A 16,033-nucleotide genomic window follows, 5' to 3' on the forward strand; every position below is an offset into this window, starting at 1 on the left:
GCAAGGCTGGCAAGATTCTTGCCGTAGAATATCTAACCAAAATAAATCCGTGACAAAATTTTGAGGTAAGTATAGACTGTATCAACGTACTTGAGTTTCAAAGTATTGCTCGGTGAAAAATTAACGTAATTTTAAATTTTCTCTCCAAATAAATCTTCCTTTTAAACTTAAACGCAAGTATTTAATTCGATTAATTAAAAATAAGTGTCTTTTTACAATAGAAGAACGTTATAAATTGTGTGGTTTTAAGTTAATCATCAAGTTTTTGTCGGCATGTTGCGGAGTCGTACTGCTGGCAACACTATCGATCTGTCAGAGGGCGGGGTTTAGTAGGCCCCGTTTCCCTCGCCCCACGTCCCGCGCCCCACGCCCCGAGACCGTTCAGCAGCGCGAGACACTTTCAAGCCGGGAATCGCGACGGCGTTATCCGCGTCCCTCGAGCGTGTTGTGTTTACGATCTCGGTCGTCGAGTGGTGTACGCAGCTTAATTTATATATCCAGTGAAAAGTGAATATCGATCAAATGAGTGACGATTTGTGAAAATAACTGCTAAATGAGGTGTAAATGAAGTGCTGTTAAAATGTGTTATTCAAAGTTGGGTGCAAAATTGATTTTTGCCACGTAGTGACGCGGAACGAGTAAATAATTCCTAATGTGGAGTTCACAGCAAGATGGTTAGAGAGACTCGGCACCTGTGGGTCGGAAACTTGCCCGATAATATTCGCGAGGATCGAATAAGAGAACATTTTAAACGGTAATTATATAGCGAGGTTCGGCTTAAGTTCGAGCACGCTACTTTTCACTAACTAAACTTTACTTTCAGAAACACTCAGAATGCGCAGCCATCGATGTTGCACTTCGTTTTGTGCCTTTGTGTTGTTAGTTTGACGGCTCCCTTAAATACTCCAAATATAGTATTATTCTTATTCGATCGATAGAAACGCTCTAATGTTGCTAAGCTAACTATCGACTGATTATGTGCGTAACATTAATTTATATTGGCGTACTAGTACGTTGGAATTATCGGGTACAGCAAGTTACTTGATAAACTTTCAACCAGCTACGCAGAAGTTGTCGCTTCGTTGTTACATCACGCATTTATTCTAAAAATTATAATATGTGCAGTTGACTCTTAGATTTTAAACAAAAATACTTCGTATTTTATCGAATTGTTTGTACTCGTCAAATCTCGCGTAGGTAAAATTTGTATCGGAGTAGATCCGATACAATGTTGTAAAAGGCAACGTTGCTTCTACGTACATCTGTAGGCGTACAACGTTGCGAGTTCGCTGTCTTCTGCTGCGTGTTCGGTGTTAGGTTGGAGTATCGTAGTGTATTGTGGCAGCAAGCAGCAACCGTGTGCCGTTTAGCTTAAGTCCGTTTTGCTTCGCTAGCTGGAGAAGCTGAGCCGACATAATAACATTTCAAATTACTGGATTCGAAAGACTTCTCGTACCCGACAAGGTCTCCATACAACTCCCAAGTCACGTTCACTAACTCTGTAATTATACCAGATATCTCGATTGTGGTTATCTTCGAGATCCATTTAGTTTCAAAATATACGAAATTATTAACTCTCCAAACCCTTTTAATAATATAATAATAATATTTGGATAATTTATATAGCGCCATTTTTGTGAAAATCACCTCAAGGGCGCTGTACAATAAATAAATATCCCAACACGTCTTGCAGCTACAGAGCGCATAGACAATAAGAAATCTAGATCCTATTTACATTTTTATTTTTAAAAATTTTATTTGAAAATGAAGTTTAGAGTTTAAGTGATATTTTAAAAACGAAATAAAAAGCAAATTTATAACATTGGAAGTTAGATAACAACAAGTCTTGCAGCTACTGAGCGCCATCTGAGCGCATTTTCCACATCTAGTTGCTGTAGTAGGTACTTCCACTAACTAATCATGTTTACAAAATATCGAATTGTCGTTTTTTACCTTGTCATGTATTTGGAAGTGAACTGTTTACGTTTTAAAAAATCATAAAGCTTATTGGAGGTACATCGAAATTCTCATTAGGCTATTTCCAGTCAGAGGCAACTAAATATATAGTACCATACTCCACTCTTTATACTATATAATTAAATCTACGTAGTGTCTGGATCATTGAAAGAACTTTTTCAAAAAAATACTAAACAACGTATAACATAAAGCAACTATTCGGAAGAGCCAATTAATTTTTAAAAAGTTTATTTTAATTAATAAAAATCTCATATTATGTTATATTTTCGTGATTCCTACATTTAAAAAAATAAAAGCTGAGTTTTTTTATTTTAATTGAAAAAAAAACTTTAATTGGCCCATCTGTAAAGTTAGCTACATGTCTCTTAGTAAATTTTGCCTTTTCTAACGTCGATAACTAATAAACTAAAATAGACATTTTCCTAATGTACATACCTAATATGATTTTTGGTAGCCATTGAAATATTCTTTTGTCATTTTCTCTAAACTTGAAACTTGAAGATATCCGACTAGCTCGATATATACTTTCATGTTATTAAAATATTTTATAATTTTGATAAAAATATTACTTCATTAAATTCCTCGGTTAAGTTTTATTTTACCAACGAGCGCTTTCGTATTAGTAGGCCTCAGGACTAGTAAATCGTTAAAACCTTGCAAAAATAGTGAGTGTGTTGAACATATTGTACACGATTTACCCGTCCTAAAGATGCCTACTCAGGCGAAAGATCTCGTTGGTCAAATAAAACTTAACTAAGGAATTTTATTATTTATCAAAAAAACTATCTTAAAAGTAAACTTAAAAAGAAATATCTACAAAAAACGTCTGTATTATATATGCACACGTTGCTTTTAACATATATTATTATATTAACAATTGTAAGTAGATAACAATATTATGTCGGTTGTGTAATGGCAGCGAATGTTGCCATTATTCCATAAGTGTAGGTACGTATTTGTATTTTCGTGTTTTTGTCTCCCTTTGTATTGTTAAACCTCCCCTCACATTAAACTGCTATCAATATTATACGCAGAAGGGCTGTAAGTTAAATAATTCTGTGTCTCGCAGTTACCACACATTGTGCCCCTCAAGCCCCGTCCCCTGTCTGGGGTTCTTCCCTAATTTGTATTTCCGATCTCTTTTTTCTACATCCTTCGAATACGTTCGTTGCATTATTATTCGAGATTTGATTAAACTTTCACATTCGTTTTGAGAATCGACGTACCTAACTTTACGACGTATGCGGTAAACGAGGCCTTAATTGGTATTTAATTACTTCAATTTACAATATAAAAACTGACGGTTGAACATTATTACACCTTTTTTCCTTCGAAAACGCATTAAATCTCCATTTCCCTTAGCTGCACTACAATATTTTCGGATGCATTTATTCCAGTAATAGTTGTTACTAATTTGTTTTATATTACAAAAAAAACATCGCGCCGTTGGGGGTAGGCAGAGATGATAGAACGCCACACCACTGTCGTTGCGTACCTCGTTTCCTCTGCATTCAAACGTGTGTTCATACACGCACGCACGCAGATTATTCAGGTCGCCTTCTTTCTCGGTTTTCCTTGTTTTATGCATCCATCACCTCTTTATTATCTTTGGCCGCTATTCTTGCACATAATATGATATATAGTTGTACCACGCATTCGCCTTTGACATCGCATTTCGACAGCATTCACCCTACGAAATAAAATAAAAAATCCCTTTAAAACCATATATTATAATTTAGAAAAGTATTTGAACATCAAAAAATATATATATATATATATATATATAAGTATTTAGTTTTTTTTTCCTTTTGGTATACAAATTTGTATTGCAACGGAGGGAAAACATTTTTCCGAGAGGAACAATAAAGTCTAGGCATTTACAGGGCTTATGTTTTATAATTGTGTTGGTTTAAGTGGCAAATTTTTAAAATTTTATATTTAGGTACCAAAAACTTACAAAATATTTCGATATTTAGTTCCTATTCGCTGTAAACATCATGTGGTGGAACAACGGGAAGCAGATTGTGGTAGGGTGGGATTTGAACCTCAAACCTTGATCCGTGAATTCAATATTCAATTTGATTTATTCATATATATGCACATTACAAAATGGAATATCTTAATTCATACATATAGATTTGATTAAAATTATTTTTTGACAATTCCGAAAGACGAATTCCATTGTGATGATGTAATAACTTATACTTACATATAAGTTACTAATTTAAAATTCTTATTATAATTTCACTTATTTTTTCGACCAATTAGCGCTTTCACCCTCTAATGAGCATCTTCAAACTGGTAAACATTATATAGTGGAAGGATAATTTTAAATTAAAAATCATATTCCTACATAAAATGCACCACCCCTGTCAGAAGAGGAAAATTTGACATTTGCAAAAAGAATTCTATATATGTATGAAAATGAATTTCACATTTTAGAATTCGATCATAAACAAGTACCTAGGTACCTACATACCAATGAAAAGTTACACCATCTTTTTACGTTTATCCGAACGGTTTCATGACACAATCAGGCATTTTTGTTTCGAATTAAATGTCAAGGTCACGTCAAAACCTAGCTGGCGGTTAAAGGGCGGCTTAATACGCGTAGGGCAAGACTGAGGATTTGGGCATGAGTTAAGTGTCATAATTTTAGAGGGCTCGGAGTGCGTCTATGTGTATAAATAGGTGGATGATATACCGAATCTTATTATATGGTTTAATCGAAAGAGGAAACATTAATTCACATACGTATTCTCATATTTTCTTATGCAGTTGTCTTTTTTACACAGTACTGTTCACTTAATCTATATACGAGTGCATACGTAAATCTAGCAATAGCATTGTCGGGTTCAGCTCGTTAGTTATAAAGTACAAATATAACGAATCACATTAAATTGAAAAACAAATCACATATAAATATTCCAATTTTCCTCTGGGACATTTATTTTCATTATTATGATGAAGTAGTCATGAGGACTAGCGAGACTTTCGATTCTCGATAAAGCTGTGTTCCAAATTTTGTACGAAAATAAGACGATTTTAAATAACATACTTTAATGAATTGACTTATTATACTAATGTATATATATTTTGGAAATATATATATTTGAACCCCTGTATTTATAAGTAGCCTAACGTGTCACGTACAAGGCTAAGGTACTCGGAAAAAATCGTTTTTGTTTTTGTTGTTGGAAATGGGATGTTCGATCACTGATTTTGGTTTATTACCTTTATGAGTCCAATCACCATTGTTGCAGAGTCCAAGAACAATGGCGCGTACTAACTACTTTTAACGACAATGTGAATATCTGTTACGGATATTCCATTATTCCTGCATTCTGTTTCAAGATTATGGCGTTGTAAACTGAAAAATGGGCACTGAAATAACAGATGTTCGATACTCTGTGAAGAAATATCATCGCATGGACAATGGTCATCATTCCTTAATTTAAACCTATATAGGTAACTTCTCATAGCTCCGTGCCCGGTAAAAAATTGGGTCGTTTCGAAAGCACTTTGGTGATGACGACGGAAGTTTGCTGGATCAGCCAGCGTTGGGGAAAACATTTGAGTGATTTTACCCTTAGTAGAAGCGCGGTAATGATCCTCCCAACGCTGCTGCGTATTTTGTTTTATACAGCGTTTAGCAAAGCTAAGGGGAAATTCTGAGAAGAAAGGTGCCGTTCTTTTACAAGTTGCGGCTCTTGCTCGTTCATCTGCTCTCTCATTTCCTACGATACCAGCATGTCCTCTTATCCAGTATATTTGAATAATCAGCCTTCTGATTATTAGATACTTAATTTGCTCTGAATCTACAATGAATGGATTTACCTACCGAGTATCGGTTATTGCTTGAGCGCCCGAACGACAATCTGATAATATTTTTGCAATTACCCACCTCTGGTGGTTTTTTTAATAACCATTCAAAAGCTTCTCGTATTGCGAGTAGTTCAGCCTGAAAAACTGAGCAGAAATTGTCTAATGTTCTGTCTGATAATGCTTTTTCACCCTCAAAAGGAACGAATGTCGCTCCCACTTTGCCGCTGAGCAGGCTACCATCCGTCCAGATTTTTATTTTATTGGGAGCATAAGGGGGCATATCTTTGTCGAGTAAAATAATACTTTCGGGAATTCTTTCACACGGGCGAGGTAAATCAAAATAGTTTGCAGTTCCTTGATACTTGCGATCATCTGGAATGGAATACAGCTTACTAAATTTAATCTTAAGGTCTAGCGGTGTAAACCCTGTTAGGGCTTGAGCTGAGATAAGTGAATTTGTTCGGTATCCTGTACAATATCTTATGGCAAATTGTCTTGGTAAGCTGTCAATTTTTTTCTTATTCTATTATTATTATTATTCTTATTTATTTACCTCTTCGCCCCATAAGCAGGCCGCATATGTAACAAGAGGTTCAATAGCACCATAATATATTTGCTGCGTTACCGCAGGAGAGCACCCCCATGTTGGTTTCGCCGCTCTCACAAGCATTCCAGAAAGATTGGCAGCCATCTTGCAGACGTTATCGACATGAAGTGACCAGTTGAGATTCTTGTCTACAGTTACACCTAATACCTTGATAGAGTCAGCAAGAGCTAGCCTTACACCGCTAATGAATAAATTTGGAAGAGTTTCTTTTCTTTTGGTTACTAGCATTGCGTTTGTTTTTTTCCTCTGAGAAGTTAAGTTTGACCCTTTTCCCCCAATCAGCTATTGTCGAAAGAGCTCGGTTTGTTCTTTCTTCGGCTTCGGGCATAAGTTAAGCTTTGACCGTCAGAAAAACATCATCAGCAAACGCCTGTATATCTATTCCATTTCCAAAATCTAAAATAAATTAATGCATGTAAGATAATATTCAAATAAATTATGCAGTAATTAGGAAAGTATTGTAGTAAGTACTCGCATGTAAGAACTTACTATTCGCGTGCTGGTACTGTTTTACAAGCATTGTTGTAATTACTTATACCTACCTGTCGCTGCTTCGTGTTTTATTTTACGTAATCAATTCAGAATTGGTAAAAGTCAATTTGTCTCGGCGCAAATAGTGAATTGTAAACAGTACTCGGGTTTCCCATTGCTAATGAGCAATGAGCTACTGCGTTATGTCATGTTATAGGAAATGATCTGTGCACAATGGTGTGCTCGCCAAGTAATACTTATTACACAAACCTAAGTACCAAGGGGGTAGAGAAGATCCAGAATACAACCCCGGGGTCGCTGAATGCTGCGTCATCCCTTACTTGCATCTTATGGTACACAGGGCATCGTAACTTAATCAATCATTACACGAGGTAAGATGACATTACCTACGTATGTACTAGTTCAGGTCTAAGAACTATAAAAAAATGTACGAAATAAGTTTAGTCAAAAAAAGGTTTAAGTTAAATGACGAATACGTAGCTGTTATATTTTAACTTTAGACATAAAACTTGATATTAAAAAATATATAGTAGAAAAATAAAAGTACAAATAGAGGCAATGGTACTTAGTTTGAAATTTTAATTTTATTATGTTTTTATATCGTTTAGAAAAAATGTAAAATTAATAGTCACAAAAGTTTATTTTCTACTCACAACTTAAAACCAAAAATGTTTATTATAACATATTTATTCACTTACTGACTTTAACCCGAAGCTTCGCTCGCGTGGTATTTGGAAAAAAATAGTTTTGTCGTTTAACAATAAGAATTTTCCCTGTAGAATTATATATTTTTTCGAGATAAAAAGTAGCCTATTTCTTATAATAATAATACTAGCTTTTACCCGCCCGCAGCTTAGCTTGCGTGGTATTAGGGAGAAATAATTTAATTAATAAGTTTTGACGTTTAACAATAAGAATTTCCGTAACGGAAAGATATATTTTTCTGGAAAAAAAAAATAGCCCGTGTCAATTGCCGGTCCTTTAATTATAGCTATGCAATAAAAGCGACTATACGTTAGTCTATGGCGACGTAGCATCGTTATTATATTTTAATATTCATTCATTTTTCTACGAAGAATTTTCTTGGGGGGTATTTTTTAGAAGGAAACACAATATATCACACAAACACACTTCGCATTTATTCTATTTATGTGGATAAAGTACCCAGCAATAGCCTCAGGTGATGCATTATACTATATTATATATTCAGTACATGCGTAAAGTAAATATTAATATATGTATTATATTGTAACAATTGGGATGTCTGGCGCGATTTGCAAATTACCGATTGTTTCGGTTCGCTCAGTTCGTAGCGAAACCACAGCACGAAATAATGTTCTCGTTTATCGTCCATATAATGTTGCGTAATACGTCCATTTTAATCTCACCGATCCATTAAAATATTTATTGAAGTTGAAACGACACATTAAGGATCCGATTAAAATAATCCGCTTACATTATTAGTCAGCGATATTATTACCGACTTCGATTACGTACGTGTACGTGTATGCAAATATTTATCGGTTTGAATTTTTCGCACTTAAAAATATTTGGCGTTGGATGAAGTCGAGTTAGTTAGCAACTGGAAACTGTGCCCTCGAGACGCGGATGTCTCGTGACTCGAGATGTTGTAGGAGAGGGAGCCGACACACAGGCAGCAGGCAGCAGGCAGTAGACACAGCCATAGATCGACCGTAATAAACTAGAGCTACGCGGGTACATAGCACGTTATATATTATTATTGTGTAGGTACGTGACCAGCGAGTTCGGCAACGGCGCCCACCACCACACCACCGCCACACCACCGCCGATCATCACTCCGTCTCTCTCCCCCCCGCTTCTGTCATCTTCCGTCTCCCCTGGACCGAATTCAACCGGTCCACCTCGTATTCTCAGGTGCTATAAAGGCTTTTAATTCCACAAAGAGTCATCATTTTCTTCAGCTTTTTAAGTACCGAAGTTTTTTTGTTTCTCTTTTTTTTAAGACAAAAATATTCATTTCGAAGTTCTCGGTAGGAAGTGCTTTTGTGTAATATATTTTTCGCGTAGCTGTACATCAAACTGTTACAATGCGTAAATTTTTAAAAAAGCATTCAAAATATAAGGTTCTTCTTATTATCTTTCTTCTCCACTATGGAGGTTGGAAATCATCGCCCCAATTATTACTCTGTTGGTAGTTTCCCCGAACAAGGACTGAGTGCTGCAATGGATCTAGTCACGCAAGTTCTTTAGCCAAGAGATGCGCCTTCTACTTGCACTATATAAAATATTATATTTTTCGCCTCTCATCACATGCCCAAAGTACTCTAGTTTTCTTTTCTTCGTGGTCTCGTACCTCAATCTTTTTTTATCCGTCGTAGAATATCACCGTTTCGGACTCTGTCCACCCAAGAGATTTTTAATATCCTCCTTTAGCATTTTTAGACATTTCAAAGGCTTCGATCATTTTGAAAGTGGCTCGGGTGAGCGTTGATGTTGAGAAGACGTAACATCGTACAATGCCCATTCGGAGGCCTAAATAAAAGTTTCTACTGCAAGAGAGGTCACGCATCCTAAAAAAGCAGTCTCGCGCCATCTCTATTCTGACTTTGATCTTTTGTGAGTGATCCCATTTATCATGCAGCCAACTTCCTAAATATTTGTATTGATGGACTTGCTCAATAACCTGCGCTCTAATTTTTAAACCCATTGGGAAAGTTTTTGACTTTTCGAATAACCATACATTTGGTCTTGAAAATACTCATTTCTAGCCCTTTATTCAAACTAGCCGTGTGTACTTGGTCCGATTATAGCTGCAGTATTTCATACTATCTGCTAGAAGGCCAGTATCGTCCGCGTATTGGATAATTTTTATAATTCGTCCATTTATGCCGTCGGTTAGTTCACTTAGTGCATCTTTTAAAATGGCACCTGAGTATATATTAAAAAAGGACAAGGAGACAGAACGTATCTTTACCGCACTCCACGACATATTTCTATATCTGATGTAAATTCATCATCCACTTTCACAGTTCAAGGTTCTTTACGAAAACATCTAATAAAAAATAAAATTTGTTTGCTCATATTTATATTATTACAAATCCCGGCGAGGAAAATATATATATATAGCCAAGATAATATAATATGTAAGATTATGACGTTGCATGGATCGCACTATGATAATTTAATACTATCACCGATTTTTGATACGTGATCCAATTATATTGGCACCATTTGCCACGATACATTATACAGATTTGTCTAGCTTTGTCAGTAATTTTACATCTCGCTACTATCTCATCGTCCGACGTCCATTATAAATATAATTCTATCAGCTATTGAATTACTAAATAGTAAAGTCTCAGACAAGGCTCTGACGTTGATTCTTGCCAAAAATAGATTTCGGTTCAATTATTCCAACATTATTTCGAAGATGGAACGAGTTTTTTATTGATTTTATTTGCATTATATTTTATTTTATCAAGAGATGCGATTTATTTTTAAATGGATATTGAAATATTTCGTGTCGGTATTCGATATTCTTCTCATGTCTCGCTGTCCCGTTACTATAATTTGCAAGAAATAGTGAAGTGCGCGCCATGAACTGACACCGACGCGTGACTTGTAGATATCGAACATGGGATTTTTGTTTCTTCGTTGAATACAATATTATTCCCTCGATAAATGCTCCATAACATCCACCTCCACGTCCTCGGGTTTATACGGTGTGTTGTATGACACCGCCGTCCGCGCTAGCGCGACTCGTGCCCGTGCCGGCGCATCTCGGATCCGTCCACCGATCGCGGAACACTTGTTTATGACCTGTTATGTAAATTTATTCGGCGGTGGCACTTGCCGGCCGCATTGTGCCATCTGCTTCTGGCCGTAACGTTTCTGTTTGATATTTTAATGACACTCCTACGAGAGACAACTTTGACACATCATCAGACATGCATTCGCCGGCGCCGAGACATTATCTAGCAATTCTACGCCAGTCCCTCGTTCCGAGTACCGCTGTATTCAAGTATTATACGTTTATCACATTGTTCAATTTACTTCGGCGAATATTTTGATACTGCCGCTATTTCACCATCTTTTTATTCCGAAAAACAGAACCACGGAGCGCTCGAGATGGCTCGCCCGTCCATCCAGTTGTCCAAATTTACGTTTTTAACGCGTCCGTCGTCACTATCACATTGCGACGCGAGTACCGAGAAGTGAGTAGCGACTAGCGACCGCTCATACTCGGTACTAAATATAGGTACTTGTCGGCCATCGACCCACGGTACTCCGTTTCGTGTGCAGCTTCGATGTTCAATCTTGTAGTCGAAATGCAGTCGATAACCGCTTGTCAGTCCTTATAAAGTTATACCTACTACAAACAACAGTCATTTCAGCTATTCATAACTTTAGACGTAAAACAGTGGGAGAATTTTTATTTTTATTGATTTGAATATTAATGGTTGAAGGCAAAACGACATACCGATAGACAATAAAGGCAAATGATGTGACAGTGTCGTATGTCATATTATGCACCTACAGTATGTGTATCTCTCAGTCCAAGGTTAGGGGGATACGAAATATCACATAGCCACGGTGCGGCCAAGGTCCGCCGCTCGAGCCTCCCGCAAAATTTATGGATATGGAATCCTGCGGTTGATACATTTCTCGGAAACGGTGCTGCAGTGGCAGTGGGGTAACAAATATTTGGACATTCGTTCTAATGACAATGTCACCGCCGAGGCTTGAACGAAATATATTCTGTTTATCTGTACTGATGTTCCGTGTTGTGGGTGGACAAGCTTATACGTGGGTGAAGCTACACCGTTTGACAATATAAACGCAATATTACACATTACTTGCACGCATACACAGGCAGCACCGGCGCCCATCGTCACGAGACTTATCCAGCGTGGCACGAGAGCTCGCTTAAAAAACCTATTGTGAATCGAGCAGATTTTAATCAACCACTATTATAATGAAACAAATCCAACCTTGGATTTCAAATGGCTTTTGAATATCGGGTGTTTTTCCTTCTCGTAAATAACATTTTTTGCGGTTTTCCTCTTATGGCGTAGGACAATTTCAGTATCTATTTGAAATAACAATTTTATCTCGGAAATACGCTATTAAAATATCGCGGGTGAACAGGTTTTTAAAATTCGTATCGTTGTAGCGTATAAAATTAACAGTGTGTACAATTGTATTACACCCAATTTTGTTATTTTTTATTTTAATGTAGAACTAAACGTTTTTGATTTTATTTTCACTAGCAACAATCGAACTTATACGATGAATTCGTTTACTTGTGAGGTCAAGTTAAACGTTTAAACGATAGATAAAGTTTATTATTCACCTAGATACACACCGTCTCAATGTATATACATTTTTACTCAAACCACCTACATCCTACATTTATTGGCTTTCACGGCCCTATTGTTAAACGTATATTATATACATGTACAGGTAAACGGTATTCATTGTATGATATAAGATTCGCCCATTTTCCCGAGAAAGTTTTCTATAAAGCGGGAGGATTTCCCGCCAATTATTTGCGTGTGCGTAACCCGCCTACGCAGAAAAGGTGAAAATATGACTGCGCGTTCCACTTTCCACTATTTCTACAATTAAGGTTTTATGTATATTCGCCCTATAATGTTTTCAGTATTTGCTAACAGTTAAGAATGTTATTTTCGTTTGACTTTAAATAATACAATTATATCAGATATAAGTAATTATTGTAAAATGTTAAAATTAACTAATGTTCGATTAAAATTATTTATTGACAATTCTTGATAGAATTCCATTGAAATGATGTAATAACTTATATTTACATACACGTTATTGATTAAAAATACTTGGTACACTTCGCATTATGCCCATTAGAGGGTGAAAGCGCTAATATTTCAAACAAATAAGTGGAAGTGTACCAAGTGTTTTTAATCAATTACTTATATGTAAATAAGTATTACATCATTATAAGTTATTACATCCTTAACTAATGTTAGTTAACTTAATTTACCAACTTTACAGTAGATATAAAAAGTCAGTTATAATAATAATAAATTATGTTAAATACTAACAATTCTGTACCATAGAGGATAAAACACGGGAGTCCAATGTTGTGCCAATATTATGTATCTTTTTTGGGTGATACCGTGTATGTTGGATTTGATCCGACGTTTCGGCTACCATTGCAGGAGCCATCTTCAGGGAAAACTGTGTCGGATCAAATCCAACATACACGGTATCACCCAAAAAAGATACATAATATTGATAACAGTGACCGTGAAAACCTTCGCACCTATTCAATGTTGTGCCGTTTTAAAGTTAAAAATACGGAAATTATCGCAATAAGCTCATACGTTAATAAAACTACTGAGTCCACTTTCCCCATAAAATTTTTATAGTTAATAAAAATCTGAAGCACAATTTGTTTAAATGTAAAAAAAAATTTAGGCTCTTGGCCTCATAGAGTTAGGGATATGTTTTTTTTTATAAGGTATATATTTATTTATTTATTATCTTATTTATTTATAAACGGACATTGTCCATGTATACAATTTATAGGGTCTAAATATTACAAAAAAGAATAGTTTAAAACATAAAAACTAAAAAAAGAAGCATCGAAAAACATAAGGGACATCAAGACAAGATCTGGACTATTTATTTAGTGCTCGTTTAAATCGTTGTAGACTAAAACCAAAAAAGTCCAGATCTTGTCTTGAGTTAACGATACGGGTCAAAGACGGGTCATTGGAGAATTAAGGCCATAGTTTGTTCTATGCTGATCGATGAACAGTACTTCATTGTTTCTAAATCTACGAGTCGGAATATTGAATTTTACTTGTCCCAGTAATGATGGAACATCGATTATACCATTTAGTATGCCGAACATATATATGGAGTCAATATTGGTTCTACGTTTTTGTAGACTAGAAATATTTAACATTGACTCTATTTTAGCATAAGAATAATTACCTCTCTCTAGTCCAAGCATCCACATATATATGGAGTCAATATTGGTTCTACGTTTTTGTAGACTAGAAATATTTAACATTGACTCTATTTTAGCATAATAATAATTACCTCTCTCTAGTCCAAGCATCCACGCTTTTTTTCGAAGCAAGCTATGTTGGACTGATTCAATGTGATTTATGCAATTGGAGACCGGACCACGGAGGCATATTCTAGAAAAGGGCGAATAGTTGAGCAATAAAGAGTTTTGATTGTACGGAGATTAGTAAAATCAGAGGATATTCTGTTAATGAAGCCAAGTAATTTCAGTGATTTATTTACTGTATTATCTATATGCTCGTTGTATGTCAGTTTATAGTCCAAAACAACACCTAAACCTCTGATGGACTTAACTACATCAATTTCGGAGTTTTCTAATAGGTACTTGAAGGAAATCGGTTGTTTTGTTCTATGAAATGATATTATTTTGCATTTTTTAATATTTAGTTCTAATTTATTGACTTAACACCATTGGTTAAAAGAGTTAATGTCTGATTGAAGAAGAAAACTGTCTTGTAAAGTTTGAAAAAAATTTATATTATATTGCATACACAAAATTACAATTTATACAAAGTTGCTTTGACGGCCTAACCCCGTTATTTACCCCGTTCTAAGATAGTAAAAAAAAATAGTAATCAATATATAGAAACAGTTATAAAGATAGAGGACAAAGTGAAAAACAAAGTAAAAAATGGAGTAAAAACATAGTAAAAATGTAGTAAAAAAACGAAGCAAAAACATAGTAAAAACAAAGTAATAAATGTAGTGAAAACATAATAAAAATCATTAAAAATATAAAAATATTTTAAAACTTAGTAAAATGCGAAATAAAAACAGAATACATACTAAGAAACATTTTTAAAATTATATAAAAAAATGAATGTATGTGTTTAGCAAAAAGCGTATTAAAAAAAAAAACATAACAAAATCATGAGTAAAATGAGAAAAAAAGCATGTTAAAAAATAAAGTAAAAGATGTAATAAAAAAAATTTAAAGATGTGTAAACAAACACCAGTAGCCCCACATATGCTATTTTAATATGTACTATTATTATTAAAATTATTATTTTACATTGAAAGTTCTTTATAGATTTAACTTTGTTTTTTAAATCGCATTATCAAAAAATCTTGTTTCCTGAACATTTCGTTCAATGTCACTCCTGTGGACTCCTTTAAGGTACAGATATTTACTAGCATCAATAAATGTTTGACAACAAAATTGATGCTTTAAACATAAATGATACATAAAAATTAGTCAAAAATGCATAGTTATTTATATATTTTTTGTAAATGACACGTGGACTTTAATCCACTTAGTTCAATAACCGGTTCCATCGCTTTCGCGAAAGTTCTTAAAAAAATTTACTTGTCTGACGATGTCCCGAGAGCGATGACGCTGATTATTGGTGTATAAAACAAAATAGATCAAAATATTAATATGTCTATTTATTTAAAAACTATTTTATAAAACATACGAGTATACTGTAATAAATTGTCATAAATATTAAAATCACATAAAATCTAGGCGTCTAATATAATAAAGTTTTTTCGCCGTTTTGAGACGTTTTCAAACTTTTTTTGTTATAATTTCTCCATAGTTACAATTAGTTAGAATGTATGTAATTGGGATAGTTAAGACTGAAGACTGACCCGGCTTATCTAACGATAGTAATAAAACCGGTCACCGGTAATTAGCGGATTAGAATAGAATCACTTGTTATGTTTCTTAAATAAATCTCACTACCGCTAAGAACTCTACCAGTAAACTGAATGTTTCACCTAATTAGGTATAATATTCAATACTCTATGAGTATTAAAACAGCGGAAGGAAAATATATCTCGAATTAAACATTGCCATCTCAGTGTGGAATGCCTATAGAAAAGCTAGGAACAGTTTCAGGGACTCGATTACAATGGGAAGTTAAAATATTTATCTTCAATTGTCGTTAAAGTAAAATTGAATTATATTATTGTTACCAAATCATTTTTCACTTTGTTGTATGACATTTTACACATATTTGTTTATAAATTTGTATAAACCACTTAATTTTTTTAATTACACTTCGACCGGTTTCGAGGTTACTACCTCATCGTCAGGAATTTAACTAACTTATAATTACACGCGTTGCTATTTAT

At 34.7% G+C, this 16,033-nt stretch overlaps 1 protein-coding gene across 7 annotated transcripts in view; it reads left to right on the forward strand.

Annotated features, from left to right (window-relative positions):
* Positions 1-396: 396 nt before the first annotated feature.
* spen (spen family transcriptional repressor split ends) overlaps positions 397-16,033 on the forward strand; it is a 175,897-nt gene continuing 160,260 nt past the window's right edge. For all 7 annotated transcript variants that reach the window (XM_088232160.1, XM_088232162.1, XM_088232161.1 and 4 more), the window contains exon 1: positions 397-754. In XM_088232160.1, the coding sequence (XP_088088286.1) occupies positions 672-754 (83 nt within the window). In that variant the 5' untranslated portion in view covers positions 397-671. The remainder of the gene's footprint in view (positions 755-16,033) is intronic.

Source organism: Micrasema longulum, unplaced genomic scaffold (genome assembly GCF_059751315.1).
Source record: "Micrasema longulum isolate JH-2025_06_02 unplaced genomic scaffold, ASM5975131v1 h1tg000954l, whole genome shotgun sequence".
In the NCBI taxonomy this organism is placed as follows: domain Eukaryota; kingdom Metazoa; phylum Arthropoda; class Insecta; order Trichoptera; family Brachycentridae; genus Micrasema; species Micrasema longulum.